The 20,207-nt window shown below is 42.3% G+C and overlaps 1 protein-coding gene across 5 annotated transcripts in view; it reads left to right on the top strand.

Moving 5' to 3' along the window:
• Positions 1-20,207, top strand: part of LOC137653739 (E3 ubiquitin-protein ligase TTC3-like) — a 167,113-nt gene that overhangs the window by 114,759 nt on the left and 32,147 nt on the right. For all 5 annotated transcript variants that reach the window (XM_068387359.1, XM_068387358.1, XM_068387362.1 and 2 more), the window contains 5 exons: positions 2,855-3,055; positions 3,366-3,489; positions 6,099-6,235; positions 9,447-9,707; positions 9,968-10,298. In XM_068387359.1, coding sequence (XP_068243460.1) covers positions 2,855-3,055; positions 3,366-3,489; positions 6,099-6,235; positions 9,447-9,707; positions 9,968-10,298 — 1,054 coding nt within the window. The remainder of the gene's footprint in view (positions 1-2,854; positions 3,056-3,365; positions 3,490-6,098; positions 6,236-9,446; positions 9,708-9,967; positions 10,299-20,207) is intronic.

Raw genomic sequence — 20,207 nt, 5'->3', positions numbered from 1 at the left:
GCTATTGCCAGACCATGCAGGATATATTTTTAAAAAAAAATATCAAGGAAAGTGGTCTTGTTTTCTTAGTTCTGTGATTCAGTAAAGCTTTGGCACCATTAAGGATTCTATTCCCATTTGGTGTTCTTTTTCATACATCTGAGGTACAACTAACGACGGACCATATCCGCTGTCAAGGGTTACAGGTCTGCACTTGGTCAGGTCATGTTGGGCTAGAGCTTGAACATATGGCATGATAAGACCTCAGATCTGTTGAGGCACATAAGTCAGTCCAAGTTTAAGACTCTAGTAAAGCTACCCACCAGGGATCTAACCTTGGTGGTAAGGAGCTTCACTAGAAAATACAAGCCTTCATAAAAGGCTAACATTCAAGACTTGATCAGTTGGATGGTGCTCCTACTGGCCTTGGTCTCATTTAAGGAGGTAAGCTATCTTTATGCTTGATAAGTCATTAACAAGATTGAGGACAATGTTAATAGGCCTGTGGTAATTCCTTGAAATATCAGGATCCTCCACTTCACAATCCCAGCCTTGCTGGTAGGATAAGATGTGACTAGTTACTTTACCCTGTCAATTTCTTTCGACTGGTTTCCTACATAATAGTAAGAAATCTTGTGTTTTGTCCTCCTGACTTTCTATAAATATGGGGGTGAAGAAAACCACTATCTTCATTTGACTTGAACCATTACCAGGGCCAGTGTTTGCTCAAAAGGAAGATCAATATCCACTCCCATGACTTTCCAGAATAATGTATAAGAGGATGCTGCAAGGGGAGTAAGCATCAATACATCTTATAGGAATACAAGAGCATGTGAAGATTCATTGGAATGAGACAATGTTTGACTTGAACTCTTCCTTGGATCTACTTTGGGAGCAGTCTTCTTGTTTTGTTGGTTAAGGGATGGATTTCCATAGCATGGGGCCAAATCAGTTACGGTCAATTACTGTTTATGCTAATAAAACAGTCCTGCTGGTAAGTCAAGTTCCCTGAAGGTCATGCTAAAAACAGCAACAAGTTTCTGAAACTGGAAGCCATAGAGTAATCAGATGCATAAAGAAAGCAGGGGCAAGAACACAAGAGCCTATTTTTTTTATCCAGTTGTCATGTTGTAATCTTGACATTAACTTGCACTGAACCTTGTACTGCTATAACAACAACATAAGGCTTTGATACTGGTGTTACCATCTCTTGTTGTGGGTACTGCAGATGCTCTACTATATCTGCTAACACAGTGCTACTAGTACAGAGATAAGAAGTATTCGGTCCTCCAGTTGCACTTTTACTATTGCAGTGCTACTTCGTCTTGATGACACTGCTGTTAATTTTTTTCTTTAGTGTAACTGCTAACTCTATTACTGTTGTTCTTGCTACAACTTCTATAAGCGTTTTTGCTTCTGGCGTTCTTACTGCAGATGGTGAAAAGTTCATTATTTATGAATAACAGCAGTACAGGTAGCAAGCAAAAACTGAAGGATTGAAAATATTATGACACAAAAATCCTTTACACCTCCAAGTTTGGAATTCATTGAAGCTTTCAAACAGTCAGCAAATACCCAAAGATTAAGCTTGTTAACTACTAAGAATTTGAGAGATTGTAGGTGCATAGGCAAACTTACCTGATCATCATCATTTTGTTCAAGTTGAATGGTGTGTCTAGTATTTATGAATAGGCTATGTTAAGGTAAGGGTTGTGAGGAAATAGAATTACATTTTATTCTTAGTTTATTATTGCATATTTGTGTTTATTAATTAACCTGTTAAGTGTCACCCACGTAATACTACGTTCACCATGGTCTGCTCGGTACCGACTTCAACGGGATATTAACGTTCATGACTTTCAATGCGTGTTTTAAGTCGTCTGTCCTGTAATTATGCATTTACTCGTATAATAAGTATAGGCATACCAATTGGCAACACTCAGCATATGCAAACTGTAAATGGAAACTTATATGCTGTCTGGCAACTCTTTCCTGAAGGTCGCTTGACGTTAGAAAACTGGTTTCCTTTCAGTGCTCTTTGGGCAGTTATGTAGAGAAGGTAATTGGTTTAGCTTCTTTCACAATGAGCTACCTAAAATAGGAGGCGTATTTTTTTAGATGAAATAAATGAAGTACTTGATAAGGAGTCTGATAATGATAATAAAAGATTAATAATATATAGATGTATACATTTTTATCATTCAGTATTTAGTCTTTTGAAATAAAATAATAGTATTAATTGTTTTTTATTCAAATCATTTAATGAACCCTTTTACCCCCAATGGACCTACTGGTACGTTTCACAAAATTCATCCCTTTACCCCCATGGACGTACTGGTACGTCCTTGCAAAAAACTGCTATTTACATTTTTTTGCATATTTTTGATAACTGTTTGAGAAACTTCAGGCATTTTCCAAAATAATGAGACCAACCTGACCTCTCTATGATGAAAATTAAGGCTGTTAGAGCAATTTAAAAGAAATATATTGCAAAATGTGCTTGAAAAAGAAAACGGCTGGACGTTAAGGGTTGGAAAGTTCCAAATAGCATTGGGGGTAAAAGGGTTAATATTCCTACATTTAACTATAAATATGAATATAAGCATAAAGATTAATGTTAACTTTGAAAAACTATCAAGTGAAATGACCGCTAACTGCAAAAAAAAAAATCATTACGGTACGTTAGCAGCAAGGTGGTCGCGGGTTGACGCTTAACAGGTTAAACTGAATTATTTAAGATTTAATCATATACATTTAATTGAAAAATAGAATTATATGAACCTTTATTAAGAGTTATGATGCTTTTGAGTGAAATTATGACCTTTAGATAAATTAGCTGTTCTGTTTTGTCTGATTATCTCTGGCCCTTTTGTAGAGTTCAAGTGCCTGTTGCCCCCCTGCCTATAGACCCAGAAAGCTTAGATAAAGTTGCTGTTGTTATCAAACCAACGGTCGACGAAGATCCTGTAGCCCCAAAGAAATCTGCTAAGAAGAAGAAGAAGAAAAATAAGAAACAAAAAGAAGTCATTCAGCCAGATCTTTTAGGTGATCCCCTTGAGGCAGACAAAAGCAACAAGTGAGTATTGGATTGAGAAATGTAGGCAGGGAGTTTTTATGGAAATATTTAAAGGGATGGACTGTTGTCGTCACTGGCATTGCAGTGATATATCACTACTACTTCCAGCTCCTTTATTTCTTCATGTAGAGGAGATTTGCAGATTATATAATTAAAAGGAAGTTTTAAAATGAAATACTATGTATTAGTTCCAAAATTGATTGCATCAAAATAAACCAACATTGGAAAAAAAATTTCTTAATTGAATGAGTCCGAATATAAGATATACGTATTGAATGCAATTGTAAGCTGTAATTTTTTCTTGTATTAGGAATGATTATGTTGCACGATTAAGGTTACTCAAACAACAAAGAGAAGCTCAAGAGTCAGGTGCACAAAATGTACCCAGCTCTACAGAGAATGGTCACATTGGTTCTTTCAATATATCACAGTGGGTAAGTAACAGAATTTGTTTGACTACTAGTATTTCGCTGTTAGCGCTTCAAGTGTCAGACATATTTTACATCTGGATTTTCTACTTCCTTTGGCACTTAATAATTAACAGTGTTTCTCTTTTATTTTAAACATATGGTAAAATTTTACAAAATATGGAATATGTATTAATTGAAATATAAGTTGTATTGATATGTGATACATATGCATTTTTGTAAGCATAAAACAAAGTCTGTGGAATGTTTTGGGAAAGAGCATTGATTATTGGAAATTCGTGGTTTCCAAGTAAAATTATCATAAATCTACTTGGAATAAAGGAAATGGTTAGGGAAAGACTTGAATTATGTGCAGATCCAGAGAAGGTGGAGGGATTTGTTGATAGATGTAGTTTTGAAGGACCAAAACCCAGAGGAATTAAAGGAAGTCTAGAGGACCTGAAGGGAGGGAGAAGGTACCAAGAGCTAAAAGAAGTAGCCATGAATAGGGAACTATGGAGGACAAGTAATCCATGAAATGAACTACCATAGGGCAGAACACTGTAATAGTAGTAGTAGTAATGGTAAGAAGAGGCAGGCTAGAGATATTTCGGATCATTATTTGTTTGAATCTGAAGTTAAGGATCCTTTATGTAGATTGAATGCAGTAAGATAGGTTGTGAAATGTGGAGGTTTTAGGAGGAAAGAGGAGAGGTTTAAAGGTCACTATGATTGGTAGGAAATGAAGTGAGCGATTGGTTTCCGGTGAGAGTGGGACTGAGACAGGGATGTGTGATGTCACCGTGGTTGTTTAACTTGTATGTTGATGGAGTGGTGAGAGAGGTGAATGCGCAAGTGCTTGGACGAGGATTGAAACTGATAGACGAGAATGACCCTGAATGGGAGGTAAATCAGTTGTTGTTTGCGGACGATACTGTACTGGTTGCAGATGAGGAAGAGAAGCTTGGCCGATTAGTGACAGAATTTGGAAGGGTGTGTGAGAGAAGGAAGTTGAGAGTTAATGTGGGTAAGAGTAAGGTTATGAGATGTACGAGAAGGGAAGGTGGTGCAAGGTTGAATGTCATGTTGAATGGAGAGTTACTTTAGGAGGTGGATCAGTTTAAGTACTTGGGGTCTGTTGTTGCAGCAAATGGTGGAGTGGAAGCAGATGTACATCAGCGAGTGAATGAATGATGCAAAGTGTTGGGGCCAGTTAAGGGAGTAGTTAAAAATAGAGGGTTGGGCATGAATGTAAAGAGAGTTCTGTATGAGAAAGTGATTGTACCAACTGTGATGTATGGATCGGAGTTATGGGCAAGGAAAGTGACGGAGAGACAGAAATTGAATGTGTTTGAGATGAAGTGTCTAAGGAGTAGGGCTGGTGTATCTCGAGTAGATAGGGTTAGGAACGTAGTGAGGGTGAGAACGGGTGTAAGAAATGAGTTAGCAGCTAGAGTGGATATGAATGTGTTGAGGTGGTTTGGCCATGTTGAGGGAATGGAAAATGGCTGTCTGCTAAAGAAGGTGATGAATGCAAGAGTTGATGGGAGAAGTACAAGAGGAAGGCCAAGGTTTGGGTGGATGGATGGATTGAAGGAAGCTCTGGGTGATAGGAGGATAGATGTGAGAGAGGCAAGAGAGCGTGCTAGAAATAGGAATGAATAGCGAGCGATTGTGACGCAGTTCCATTAGGCCCTGCTGCTTCCTCCAGTGCCTTGGATGACTGCGGAGGTAGCAGCAGTAGGGGATTCAGCATTATGAAGCTTCATCTGTGGTGGATAATGTGGGAGGGTGGGCTGTGGCACCCTAGCAGTACCAGCTGAACTCGGTTGAGTCCCTTGTTAGGCTGGGAGGAACGTAGAGAGTAGAGGTCCCCTTTTTTGTTTTTGTTTCATTTGTTGGTGTCGGCTACCCCCAAAATTGGGGGAAGTGCCTTGGTATATGTATGTATGTATGTACAATATGGGTATCATAGAATTGCTTAGTTCTAGTAGGTTTTATTTTTTTACATCCTTATCACCTCTTGTGACACCATCTTACAATAGGTTCATGATGCACTGTTCAGCCTCATATCTATCCCCACAACAACTATTCCTAATAGTACTTTTCTTTGGTTCCTTTCCAGCCACTGTTAGCTTTGTTTTGATTACATTGATTTTCAGTTCCCTCCTCTCTCTCGTATTTTTCTCATTTTGATATTTCTACCACGTCACCCTAAGCGGGAAGAATTAAACTCAGGATGCCTTTGTAGATTGTATAACAGGAAAGCTGGTGTATTACATTTTGCAGATTGATTGCAGTGTAATTTTCTATTTCTTTTGATTCTTTCATTTTTTAGGTTAGATAATCTCTATCCTTGGGTCATTCAGATCTGTATTTCATCTGACTTTATGACTATATTGTGATGAAATTTTTTTTTTTAGGAAACACGGTATGGAGGTTATATTATCTTAGGAATTAACGTGATGTGTGGAATGTAATCTTGAAGGAAATATACTGTTATGAATGGGATTTCAAATACATGGGAATCAGATCATATTGAATAATAGGATCATACGAAAAGAAAAACTAATTTGCTATAAACATATATTGTTTTGCTTAATTTCTTTTTATGCTTAATCAAAATACTTTTGCAGCTGGATCCTGATAACCCATTTTATTTGCCTCAACATCTGCAAGATAATCCGGAAGAGTTGGAGAGGATACTCCAAACAAAAATGATTTCATCAACTTCACCAAATCTCGAAAACAACACTATTTCAACCTTACTTGAGTAAGTATTTTCATGTTAGTTTGTTTTAGGCTAAATTGGGTGGAGGTAACCCCTCTGTATATACTGAGTATAGGTTAGATTGGCACCTATAATTATGGCCCAGTACAGCTGTTGGCTGGTTTATCAATAAGAATTTACTTTAATGCAAGGTAGGCATTTAAATACATCTCATAGTTAATTCAAACATGAATGCTAGGCTATTAATACTAATTGTTATAACTGTTGCATGCTAACCGGGAAGTGAATTTGCACTTGTACTGCATAAATATTCTAGCAAACTTACAAAAAGTCATGCTTAACAGATTTAGCGTAAGGTAATTGGGCAAAGCACCATGAATCAACCATGGGAAGTTTATTTGTCAACACTTCATGTGCTAGGCTACAAAAAGTTCATACCTAGAACTACTGTGATACAATGAATAGGAAATTAATTGCTCTTAATATGTAAAAAGAAAGAATTAGATGTAAGTTACCTGCATTGCCAACATTCAATAGCTACACTACAACCGAATCAAGCTGTAATCATCCACAGTCACAAATATATACTGAACAACAACCATGAAATCTTATTAGTTTTTAAGTAACTGTACTTTGTACTATAGCTGTTAAAGTCACCTACAAATAATAATCAAAGGTTTGCTCTACATAGGGCTGAACAATGATTAACAAGTGAATATACACTCCTATTGCATAAAAATGGTAAACTACGTTAGCATCAGACAGCTACAGTATTAGAGTCAAACATGGATCACCTACAATCGTAAATTTATATTGTACATACTTATAAAGATTTATTGATTTTCACATTACCTTTTTATAGCTGAGAATAGAATTGACAAATGATAATTAGCAGTTAAGAGTTTTGGAATTTTTTTTAGTAAACTAATATAGGATAACGAACTGTTATGGGAATACAAATAATCTATACTCAGTAATGAATATTTGCCATTCTAAAAATGTATATAAAGACTTTTAACTCTGTACATATAAATTGAGATTTTGATATTAAATAAAATTAGTTTGAAGGACCCTGTAATCAACATTACTTACTTACTTGGACGCCTGTTTTTCCGGTCCTAGACAGCAGGGGAACTCTAAATTGTAATAGATAGAGTTGCAGTAGTCAATCCTGGTAATAACACAGTTTATCACAAGTTTCTTTACAGAATATTCATCCAGGTACTTTTTTATAAAAGAATTATTTCCAAGATTTTATTACATTTTTTATTTGGGCATTGAGAGACAAGTTACGGTCAAGAAATACCCCCCGATCATGAACTATTCAGTACTAGATATCGGGACCGAGTCATTATTTATGTGTATTTGAATATCATCTAAGATTCTTTTGCTGTTTTTCTTTCCCACCACCATAAATTCAGTTTTGTTTTCATTTAATTTTAGTTGATTGTCATCCATTCTCTAACACTATCAAGGATTCGGTTTAGTTTCAGTTGTGTCGTCTATATTATGAAGTAATTTTGTGTATTATCCGAAAATAGTTTTGAGACTAATGGTATAGATGCAGAATAAGATTGGGCCAAGTACACTCTCCTGAGGTACCCCTCTATTTAAATGTTCATATGATGAATAAGAGTTTCTAATTTACACTGTAATTTCTGCCAATCAAGTAGCCTTTCAGGTATTCGAGAGCTTGATCTTCAACATCAATGGACCGTAGATCATTTAGTAGCAGTTCATGCACAACTGTATCAAAAGCAGCACTGAGATCTAGTAATATTAAAGTACACATTTATTTTCATCCCTCATTTCCAGCATATCATTTACAACAGAACAGATGGCTGTCTCCGTAGAGTTTAATTTTCTGTAAGCAGACTGGTCATTGGCAAAGCTTCTATTTCTGCTAACTGACTAGTTGTTCAAGAACTAAGTATTCTAGCACTTTTTAGACGAAGGATAGATTCGAAATAGGTCTACATGAGTTTAATTCCTAATAATCCAGAGTGCTTTTCAGAACCATAGCAATTTTTTTTCAGATTTGGGGAACTTTACCCTCATCGATGCTTGCATTTGCTATTTTCATAATTATTTTGGCTAGGCTGAAAAAGTTACTTCAGATATTGGGCATTGGGTCAATCACACAGTTTGTTTTCTTTGCTCTCTTGATAATCCGGGTGATATCATCTTGTACATACATACATACATATGCTAAGGCACTTCCCCCAATTTTGGGGGGTTAGCAGACATCAACAAATGGAACAAAACAAAAAGGGGACCTCTACTCTCTACGTTCCTCCAGCCTAACAAGGGACTCAACCGAGTTCAGCTGGTACTGCTAGGGTGCCACACCCCACCCTCCGACATTATCCACCACAGATGAAGCTTCATAATGCTGAATCCCCTACTGCTGCTACCTCCGCGGTCATCTAAGGCATCGGAGGCAGCAGCGGGGCCTACCGGAACTGCGTCACAATCGCTCGCCATTCATTCCTATTTCTAGCACGCTCTCTTGCCTCGCTCACATCTATCCTCCTATCATCTTGTAATGTTAAATCTTGTCAGTTTTATCTGTGTACCTGGTGTAGCATTAATCTGATGTTGAATATTTACAAATGACCTAGTTATATTTTCTATATTGTCTTTAAAGAATTGTAGAAAATTATTTTCTAGTTCCTGGTCGCTGTACTCTTCTGCACCTGTCATAATGAACTGTCTGGGGTTCCTTCTGTCCCTTCTTTCCATTACTTCTCAGAATGAATTTGGGCTGCTTGTATTTCAATCAGATCTTCATTACTCATTTTATTTTTCTTTCTGTCAGCATTAGTTTTTCTTTATCTTCTACCTCCACTTCTATAATCATCACCCTGAACATATTTGTCATTTTTTTAGTAGTTTTGCTCATTGTTTTGTTATATATATTGATTATACAGTAATGATGTTCCTTTCGTTAATGTCTTTTTTTATCGGTTTTGAATATTTGAGCAAAATTTATATGAGAAATTTTAACAAGACAACCCTTAAGGTCTAGTTGTGTGGACTATTTGGTATGAAAATGCATATTTACTAATCCATGAACGGTATTTTTTTACCTTAATTTTTTCTTTACTTTTTTCATTTACGGCCACTTGTTAAGGAAAATTCCTTGTGAAATCAGTGGAATTTTGTCTTGTTCCTAAGAATTGTTGCACATTATTGATATTACTATTACTAATGATTATATTTTACTTGAAGTTCAAGAAAAATCTCATTTTAGGTTTGTTTATGAATGGCTGAAATTCGAAGGTCCAATGTCAATAAATGATGAACGCCTAAGACAGTATGTAGCTGAGAATTTCCCCCAGGAGGCCTTGGATCATGTCAACCACTGTGGTGGTATAAAGCAGTTTTTGATGCAGTCGATTGATTTTGCAATGATAGATGAAATTATATGTGTAAGGGACCATGTTGTTCGGGCGCAAGAGTCGATTCGGAAAACTGTTTCCGAGCGCATGATGAGCTCTAAATTCCTCATCAGGTATGTCCTAGTGCCACTTCAATGTATTAATGATAGATATTCAGAGGATTGCATAAGATTAGGGGAAAATTTATTGGATAAATTATTGCGCTTTAAAGGCCTCTATTTAATTTTTTCCAAATTAACATCATGAATATTGGAGATACATTATCTTCATTGGATTTTATCTGATAACTGTACTCTAATAAGTAACCTGCTTTGATTGCATGTTGTAACAATATGCTACATTTAAAAAATTTGATTTGGTTTTTCATCAACAGCGACGGCCTCAAAGCAAAGAAATTTTCTCATCTTCTTGAAGATGGCAAGAGCACTTGTTCATCTTCCTCATCGATTTCTGGTTTGGTTGCTTCTGGAGTCTCGTCTCACAACTCACGTACGACGTCCGAGTCAACAAATCCAATTTCAAAGCCACAGAAAGTAGAGTCAGTCAAAGTTGATTCCATTAAGCATTCCACTACAAATAAAAGATCAGAGAGCTTATTAGCCGCTCTGGATACATTTACGAATGATCTGAAAACAGACTCGTACATTTTGAGCCCTAAGAAGAAGAGTACTATGGAAGGGTTGAGCGGTCTTGACTCTTTTGAGGTATGTGGTAATACTGTGCTGTTTTAATTACTGTATTTCCCGTGTCATAAGACGGACTTTTTTCCTGAAAAATGTCCCAAAAATCACCCTGCGTCTTAACACTAGGATAAAGTTGTATAGAGGAGTCTGGCAACCCTCATACACCTCACTAATGACATATAAACACTCAAAACGCATCAGAGGTGAAATATAAGCGTACAGTTATCATTCATGTGTAATAAATAAATTTATTTTTAATGCACTTTCTTTAATTAATGAAGGCAACAAGATGTTTTTGTTTTGGTGGACAGCTGATGACTCGCTATCTACATACAAATAAGCCAACTAATTGTATCCAAGCAGACAATGCTAGGATGTATTGCTTGTGTATGCAGTATTTTTCTATTTTTTAGTATTTTGTAAAGAAACCATATTTTGTTAATGACTATTGCATATGCTCCAAAATTTTAGATACATGTTGCTTAATAGAAACTTTTTGGAAGTAATACTGAATTTTACTTTATCGAAATTTGGTCTGGTGCATTTGGCAATACTGCTTTCATGTAAACAAACACTTGAAAACATTGTTACAATGGTAGCAACTACGACTGGTTTAGTGGGTTTCTATACAGTATATGTAATAAAATGGGGATAACGTGTACAACTAATTGATTTTTACCTCATACATTTCATATTGCTCCTAAAATAGGATAATTTACTGTGCCAGATAAAAAAAAATCACACGAATTCACCAATTAGGAATTGCTGCTGCAGTACTGTATGTTGTAAAATCGTCAATTTTTTTCCCCAAAAATTACTTGGCTAAATATAGGGTGCGTCTTATCAATTATAGCATCTTATGACACGCGAAATACTGTACGGTAATTTTTGTTCCGCAACAGGAATACAAACCTACTCTATTTATTAGGGGTATTACTCTTGGCAAAGCTGAAAGGACGAGCCATTAAGATTTAGCGAGGTTACCTACCCATCCCGCTAGAAAAGAGGGAGGGGTTATTCGCTACCACTCCCACTCACACACCTGTGATTAACCTCACTTTGCTGTTGGCCCGGATGGTGAACGGTCATTGCTGCTCTTCATCGTCACTAAATATTTGGACTGCCATTAATGCTTTTTGTGTTTTCTCTGTTTCAGTGTGTATGCGTTGACTTCTACCGACCATGCATACCTGACCTGGACTTGAGGGCCGGCCCTGCGGTACCTTCATGTCTGCCTAGGACACCGATCCTCACAACCTTTGTCCCTTCTGCAGTGGTCAACTGTGTGATAGTGATAACAAATATGATAAGTGTCGGGAGTAATCTGCCTCCCAGTGGGAAAGGTTTGGGCGACAGCGGAAGAAGTTGAGTGGGATTCCTCTCCTTCAAGGTTTCTTCAAAGCAGAAAAAACCCAAGGCTTCTTCTTCCACTCCTTGACCTTCCTCCGAAGCTCCTGCTCGTTCGGTTTCTTCCGAGAGACCGCCGAGTAGTAGTGCAGGCCCTTTAACACCTAGTCAACCTCGGTCCTCGAGAGACGGTTTCGCTTCCCCTAGGAAAGCGGCCCCGCCTCTCCCCCCAGGGGAGTCCATGACTTTCTCCTTTTTTCCAGATGTGGTTATCCTTGGGGTTACCAGATCTGCCCTCCAAGGATAACCTGCTGCAACTCCTTCGCCGTGGTGCTAGTGTGCAGCCCTCGTCAACGTCAGAGGTGGATCCTCTTGCTTGCGTCGACATTGTTGCATCAGAGGCGTCGTCCGCTGCCAATTTTGCTGACACCCCTGCCTCTTCAGACACTTCCGCCATAGCTGTTGACTGCGCTTCCCCCCTGCCGAACATCCTTTGAGGGTGGAGCAAAGTCCTTCGTCTGTCTCATGTGAGTATTTCTTCCCTCGAGGAAGTTGACTCATAGAGCTTTCTCTTCGGAGGACTGGTGCTGCTAAAGGTCAACTTGCTGATCCATTGGCCCCCAGTGGGCGTCATCGTTCTCGTCATGCTTGCCCTCCTCTCAGCCTTAGATGTGTGTCCTCACCATTGGTGAAAAGGCTCTTGAGCCTCGTCTACGCAGTCTTCCTCTGCAGAGGAGCCTCCTTGTCCATTGTCTTCTGGCCCTCGACCTTCGTTTGCTCCTGGACCTCCTTCTGACAACGTTGCTGCTAGTCATTGGACTTGGGCCTTGGACTCTCCTGTGGCTCGTGCGATCCCCTATTGTGGATGTTCGCCCTTCCTAAGGGCACATTCCTGTTCCAGTTCTTCCTACGTGCCAGTCTTCTACTTCTCGCTGTACTCCTGACCTGTCGTCTCTGGTCATGACTCCAATTCTGCAACTGCCTGCTCGTCATGTGACCTCGCGTCGCTCACACGACATCGCCCATTCAGGGGATGGGGAAAGGTAACGTTCCGCTTTGTCCCTGAGTTTGTTGCTAAGACTCAAAATCCGGAAGTGGCGAATCTCCAATTCGACTCCTTCCTGATTTTGAATCTCCGCTCGGTAACAGACGACCCTGATCTTCTCTTACTCTGTCCTGTTAGAAGTTTTAAGCTTTACCTTGAAAGAACAGCAGCAGCTCGTCCCCTTGTGTCTTCACTTTTCGTCAGCACAGGGAGGAACAAGAGGAGGGTCACCAAGAATCCAAATCCCCCTCCTTCACGTCACCCCATAGTCCACGATGTCGGGCAGAGCTACGTCCCTGGCCTTCAAAAGAAACTTCTCAGTGATGCATGTTCTACAGGCTGGGGTGTGGAAACTTCAAAATACGTTCAAAGCCCACTACCTGCAAGACGTAACTCTCAGGAGACTTGATACGTTTTCTGTCGGCCCTGTGGTGGCTGCACAACAGCTGGTATTATACTCCAAGCTCCTTATTGGATAAGTAGTAGAAGATTGAGGGCACTGTTACCTGGTTTTAGTCTGCGCGAATGAAAAGGTGTGACTGGCGCTTATTTTTTCTTCATCCTCCCTTTTGGGGAAAGCAGCAGCCTGGGTTTTTGCACAAGCTGACCTCAAACCACTGCAGGTAAACCATGCTTCTTTGTATACCTAGTATATTATGTCAATACTGTTGCATCCCCATATCCTGGCGAGGTGGTATTGGAAGTCTTGGTTACAACAGTTTTTCCTACAAAGACTCAGAATACCTTTTACCTTGACAGTCACACTTCTTCCTTCTTGGGGTATTAAAGCCAACACTTGTTGTTGGCACGGGCCTTTCCCTTGGTTGACCCGTAGAGGGTCACACTGCCTATCTAGGCACACAGCTTGCGTAGGCTGCAGACCTAGCGTAGCAAGGTTTAGCGAGGTATAGGGACTTCTTATTTTTGGTACCTACCTATTCAGAATAAGGAGCCCCCGGATAGCCAAGAAGCCAGTTTGGCATGGACGTCCACTCTCCTAATGAGTGATTCACCCCTAATAAATAGCATAAGTTTGTATTCCAGTTAACGAACAATTGACAAATTTGGAGATAATTTGTATTTTCCCTAACAATACAAATCTTTAGCTATATATAAAAACTTACCCGCCAACCTTATCCCATTGAAGTCCTACCTCCAAGCAAAGTGAGCTCAATCACAGGTGTGTGAGTGGGAGGAGTAGCGGACTACCCCCCTCCTCCCCCCACTAACTAGCGGGATGGGTAGTTTTCTCGTGCTAATTATGCGATTTGCAAATTCATAGCTTCTCAATAAAATGTTATTTTCATTAGTAAAATAAATTTTTGAATATACTTACCCGGTGATCATATAGCTGTCAGCTCTGCTGCCCGACAGAAAAACCTAAGGACGAAATACGCCAGCGATCGCTATACAGGTGGGGGTGTACATCAACAGCGCCATATGTCGAGCAGGTACTCAAGTACTCCATGTCAACACAGAACCAATTTTCTCCTCGGCCCACTGGGTCTCTATTGGGGAGGAAGGGTGGGTCCTTTAATTTATGATCACCGGGTAAGTATATTCAAAAATTTATTTTACTAATGAAAATAACATTTTTCAATATTAAACTTACCCGGTGATCATATAGCTGATTCACACCCAGGGGGGTGGGTAGAGACCAGCATATATGTTAACATTAAGAGCTAAGTATTTCGTATTTCATTTTAGCAGTTATTCAAAATAACAAACATAAAATTAATAAGTACCTGGTAAGGAAGTCGACTTGAACAATTACTCTGCCTTTTTAAGTACGTCTTCCTTACTGAGCCTCGCGATCCTCATAGGATGCTGAGCGACTCCTAGGAGCTGAAGTATGAAGGGTTGCAACCCATACTAAAGGACCTCATCAAAACCTCTAATCTAGGCGCTTCTCAAGAAAGAATTTGACCACCCGCCAAATCAACCAGGATGCGAAAGGCTTCTTAGCCTTCCGGACAACCCAAAAACAACAATAAAAAGCATTTCAAGAGAAAGATTAAAAAGGTTATGGGATTAGGGGAATGTAGTGGTTGAGCCCTCACCCACTACTGCACTCGCTGCTACGAATGGTCCCAGGGTGTAGCAGTTCTCGTAAAGAGACTGGACATCTTTAAGGTAAAATGATGCGAACACTGACTTGCTTCTCCAATAGGTTGCATCCATTACACTCTGCAGAGATCTGTTTTGTTTGAAGGCCACTGAAGTTGCGACAGCTCTAACTTCATGTGTCCTTACCTTCAGCAAAGCATGGTCCTCCTCATTCAGATGGGAATGAGCTTCTCGAATCAAAAGTCTGATATACAGTAATAAGAAACTGCATTCTTCGACATAGGTAAAGAAGGTTTCTTAATGGCGCACCATAAAGCTTCTGACTGTCCACGTAATGGTTTAGTATGTCTCAAATAGTACTTAAGAGCTCTTACAGGGCATAGTACTCTTTCTTGTTCATTTCCAACCAAATTAGCAAGGCTTGGAATATCGAACGATTTGGGCCAAGGACGAGAAGGAAGTTCGTTTTTGGCTAAAAAACCAAGCTGTAAGGAACATGTAGCCGTTTCAGATGTAAATCCAATGTTCCTGCTGAAGGCGTGTATCTCACTGACTCTTTTAGCTGTTGCTAAGCAGACGAGGAAAAGAGTTTTCAAAGTGAGATCTTTAAAAGAGGCTGATTGAAGTGGTTCGAACCTTGCTGACATAAGGAATCTTAGTACCACGTCTAAGTTCCAACCTGGTGTGGCCAACCGACGCTCCTTCGAGGTCTCAAAAGACTTAAGGAGGTCCTGTAGATCTTTGTTGTTGGAAAGATCTAAGCCTCTGTGATGGAAGACTGCTGCCAACATGCTTCTGTAACCCTTGATCGTGGGAGCTGAAAGGGATCTTTCCTTCCTTAGGTATAAAAGGAAGTCAGCTATCTGAGTTACAGAGGTACTGGTTGAGGATACTGATTTCGACTTGCACCAGCTTCGGAAGACTTCCCACTTCGACTGGTAGACTTTGAGAGTGGATGTCCTCCTTGCTCTAGCAATCGCTCTGGCTGCCTCCTTCGAAAAGCCTCTAGCTCTCGAGAGTCTTTCGATAGTCTGAAGGCAGTCAGACGAAGAGCGTGGAGGCTTGGGTGTACCTTCTTTACATGCGGCTGACGCAGAAGGTCCACTCTTAGAGGAAGTGTTCTGGGAACGTCTACTAGCCATTGCAGTACCTCGGTGAACCATTCTCTCGCGGGCCAGAGGGGAGCAACCAACGTCAACCTTGTCCCTTCGTGAGAGGCGAACTTCTGCAGTACTCTGTTGACAATCTTGAACGGGGGAACGCATAAAGGTCTAGATGGGACCAATCCAGAAGAAAGGCATCTATGTGAACTGCTGCTGGGTCCGGAATCGGTGAGCAATAAATTGGGAGCCTCTTGGTCATCGAGGTTGCGAACAGATCTATGGTAGGCTGACCCCACAAGGCCCATAGTCTGTTGCATACATTCTTGTGAAGGGTCCACTCTGTTGGGATGACTTGACCCTTCCGGCTGAGGCGGTCTGCCATGACATTCATGTCGCCTTGAATGAACCTCGTTACTAGGGATATGTTTCGATCTCTTGACCAGGTGAGGTGGTCCCTTGCGATCTCGTACAACGTCATCGAATGAGTCCCTCCTTGCTTGGAGATGTACGCCAAGGCTGTGGTGTTGTCGGAGTTCACCTCCACCACCTTGCCTAGAAGGAGGGACTTGAAGCTTCTCAAGGCCAGATGAACTGCCAGTAGCTCCTTGCAGTTGATGTGCAACGTTCTTTGATCCGTATTCCACGTGCCCGAGCATTCCCGACCGTCCAATGTCGCACCCCAGCCCGTGTCCGATGCGTCCGAGAAGAGGAGGTCGGGGGTCTGAACAGCCAGTGGCAGACCCTCCCTGAGGAGAATGTTGTTCTTCCACCAAGTCAGTGAAGACTTCATCTTCTAGGAAATAGGAACCGAGACCGCTTCTAGCATCTTGTCCTTTCTCCAGTGAACAGCTAGGTGAAATTGAAGGGGTCGGAGGTGGAGTCTCCCTAACGCGATGAACTGGTCCAGTGATGAAAGCGTCCCTATCAGACTCATCCACTGTCTGACTGAACATCGGTCCTTCTTCAGCATGTTCTGGATGCATTCTTGGGCTTGACTGATTCTGGGGGCCGACGGAAAAGCCCGAAAAGCTTGACTCTGAATCTCCATTCCTAGGTATACTATAGTTTGGGATGGGACGAGTTGGGACTTTTCCATATTGACCAGGAGACCCAATTCCTCGGTCAGATCCAGAGTCCACTTTAGATTCTCCAGACAGCGACGACTTGACGCAGCTCTTAAAAGCCAGTCGTCCAAATAGAGGGAGGCTCTGATGTCTGCTAAATGCAGGAATTTGGCAATATTCCTCATCAGTTTGGTAAAAACTAGAGGTGCCGTGCTTAGGCCAAAGCACAGGGCTTGGAACTGGTATACAACCTTCCCGAAAACGAACCTTAGAAAAGGTTGGGAATCTGGGTGGATGGGGACGTGAAAGTAAGCGTCCTTTAGGTCTAACGAGACCATCCAGTCTTCCTTCCTGACCGATGCTAGAACCGACTTTGTCGTATCCATGGTGAACGTCTGCTTTGTGACAAAGACATTCAGAGCACTGACGTCTAGCACCGGTCTCCACCCTCCTGTCTTCTTCGCCACTAAGAAGAGACGGTTGTAGAAGCCCGGGGATTGATGGTCCCGGACTATGACTACCGCTCCCTTTTGAAGTAAGAGAGACACCTCTTGCTGTAAAGCTAGCCTCTTGTCCTCCTCTCTGTACCTGGGAGAGAGGTCGATGGGAGTTGTTGCTAGAGGGGGCTTGCGCAAGAATGGAATTCTGTACCCCTCTCTGAGTAACTTCACAGACTGTGCGTCTGCGCCCCTGTTCTCCCAGGCCTGCCAGTAGTTCTTGAGCCTGGCTCCCACTGCTGTCTGAAGAAGGTGGCAGTCAGACTCTGCCTCTAAAGGACTTGGAACCCTTCTTCTTGCTCCCACGTTGACTTTCGGCACGAGCACCTCCTCTGCTGGAGGCTCTGCCACGAAAGGGCGGAATGAACCTTGACGCTGGAGTGTCCATCCTGGGTCTAGGCACGGATGGCAAAGGGGTGGCTTTGCGTGCGGATGACGCCACCAGGTCATGAGTGTCTTTCTGGATCAAGGAGGCGGCAATCTCCTTGATCAACTCTTCAGGGAAGAGACACTTCGAGAGCAAACATAAGTTTCGACTTTTGACATGGGGTGACTCCAGCAGACAAGAAGGAGCAAAGGTGATCCCGCTTCTTGAGGACCCCGGACACGAAAGAAGCCGCAAGCTCACTAGAACTATCCCGTATGGCTTTGTCCATGCAGGACATAATGAGCATGGAAGTTTCCTTATCAGAAGGGGAGGTCTTCCTGCTCAACGCTCCCAAACACCAGTCCAAGAAGTTAAAGACTTCGAATGCACGGAAAACTCCTTTCATAAGATGGTCCATATCCGAAGGAGTCCAGCAAATCTTGGAGCGTCTCATAGCCAGCCTGCGGGGAGAGTCTACCAGACTTGAGAAGTCGCCCTGGGCAGAGGCAGGAACTCCCAAGCCGAGAACTTCTCCCGTGGCATACCAGACGCTAGATCTGGAAGCAAGCTTGGCCGGGGGAAACATGAAGGTTGTCTTCCCAAGTTGCTTTTTGGACTGCAACCACTTTCCCAGTACCCTTAAAGCTCTCTTGGACGAGCGCGCGAGTACGAGCTTCGTAAAGGCAGGTGCTGCTGACTGCATGCCTAAAGCGAACTCAGAGGGAGGCGAGCGTGGTGCTGCAGACACAAACTGATCCGGATATAAATCCTTGAACAGCGCAAGCACTTTCCTAAAGTCTAAGGAGGGAGGCGTGGTCTTAGGTTCGTCGATGTCCGAGTGTTGGTTGTCAAGATGTGCAGCTTCGTCATCATCAGAGAGTCCATCGTCTGAATGTTGAGGAGGAAGCGGCAAAGGAGTAGGTAAAAGCTGGACGGCTGAGTCCGGCAGCACGGGTGCATGCGTGACTGCACTGGACCCAACGTCATGCAACTGTTGGTCAGTCTGAGAACTGGCAACAACCATAGCTGAGTGGGGACGCAAAGCGTCTACTCCTGACTGTGGTCGGATAGCGGAGACCACCGTGGGTTGCGGAGGCTGACGCACCGCGTCAAAACACGGCAACTTAACTCCACCCTCCTGTTGTTGTGGTAGCACACGAACGTCAACGGAGGGTTCCGTGCGTCGGTGAACGTCAACATGCGTCTGGCAGGGTCGACTGCGCATGGGTGGAGGAGCTCTCACAGCTGGAGTGAGGGAGCAGGCAGCCTCAGCGTCTGCTGGGCGCACAACCGTGGTAGGTTGTAGGCTAACGGGTGCAGCGTCAACCTTCTCCGCACGATACTCCTGCATAAAGGAAGCTAACTGAGTCTGCATAGACTGTAGCAAAGACCACTTAGGGTCTACAGCAGCTGGTGCGGCAACAGACGGAGTTACTGCCTGTTGCGGTACCACTTTGCCTCTCTTAGGAGGTGTGCAGTCGTCGGAGGACTGCAGCGAGTCCGAACTGACCCAGTGGCTACACCTGGGCCGTTGGACTTGCTCGGAAGGGACCTTGCGTTTAAGAGGCCGTGAGACCTTGGTCCATCGTTTCTGGCGTGAAACCTCTTCCGCAGACGAGGAATGAACGGGCTCACTCGTCTTCTTGTGGGTGGGACGATCTAGGCAAGATACGTCCGAAACCACGGAGGGAACGTCTGTCCGCTGATTAAAGCCTGTCGAACCCTTTGGTCGTACGACATTGCTTCTCCCCTGGGCTTGGGAGCTTGCAAGAGGTCCCGGACTGGGAGGACGACAGGCACGAACAGACGCACCCTCATGCGTAACACTGACACTTTTCACTGCACAAACACTCACTTCACTTCCCACTGCACTCTTACCTTTCAACTCCCTGACGTCAGCCATGAGTTGATTGCGGTCATTCGCCAATGACTCGACTCTCTCACCCAGAGCCTGGATGGCACGCATCATATCTGCCATCGAAGGTTGATGAGAGCTAGCAGGGGGGTCGGGTGCAACCACTACAGGGGAAGGAATAGGTTGTGGGGCATGGGGAGAGGAAAAATCTACTGAGCGAGACGAACTCCTCCTGATTCTATCCTTCTCTAGCCTACGTGCATATTTCAGGAATTCTTGAAAATCGAGTTCCGAAAGCCCAACGCATTCCTCACATCGATCTTCCAATTGACAGGCTTTACCCCTACAATTGGAACAAATGGTGTGTGGATCGATAGAGGCCTTCGGAAGACGCCTTGAACAGTCCCTAGCGCTACACTTCCTGTACTTGGGGACTTGAGAAGGGTCAGACATCTTGAATTAGTCAAAGGGGGGAATTCAAAATCTATCCAAGTCGTCAACAAATAATCCAAAATTCAATAAAAGAATGCAAGGAAGTATTGAAGATAACTTCTGCACAGCGATAGCTAATAACCAGAAATGAAT

The sequence above is a fragment of the Palaemon carinicauda genome, chromosome 14, assembly GCF_036898095.1.
Source record: "Palaemon carinicauda isolate YSFRI2023 chromosome 14, ASM3689809v2, whole genome shotgun sequence".
NCBI lineage: Eukaryota > Metazoa > Arthropoda > Malacostraca > Decapoda > Palaemonidae > Palaemon > Palaemon carinicauda.
This window is presented reverse-complemented; position numbering and strand designations above follow the sequence as displayed.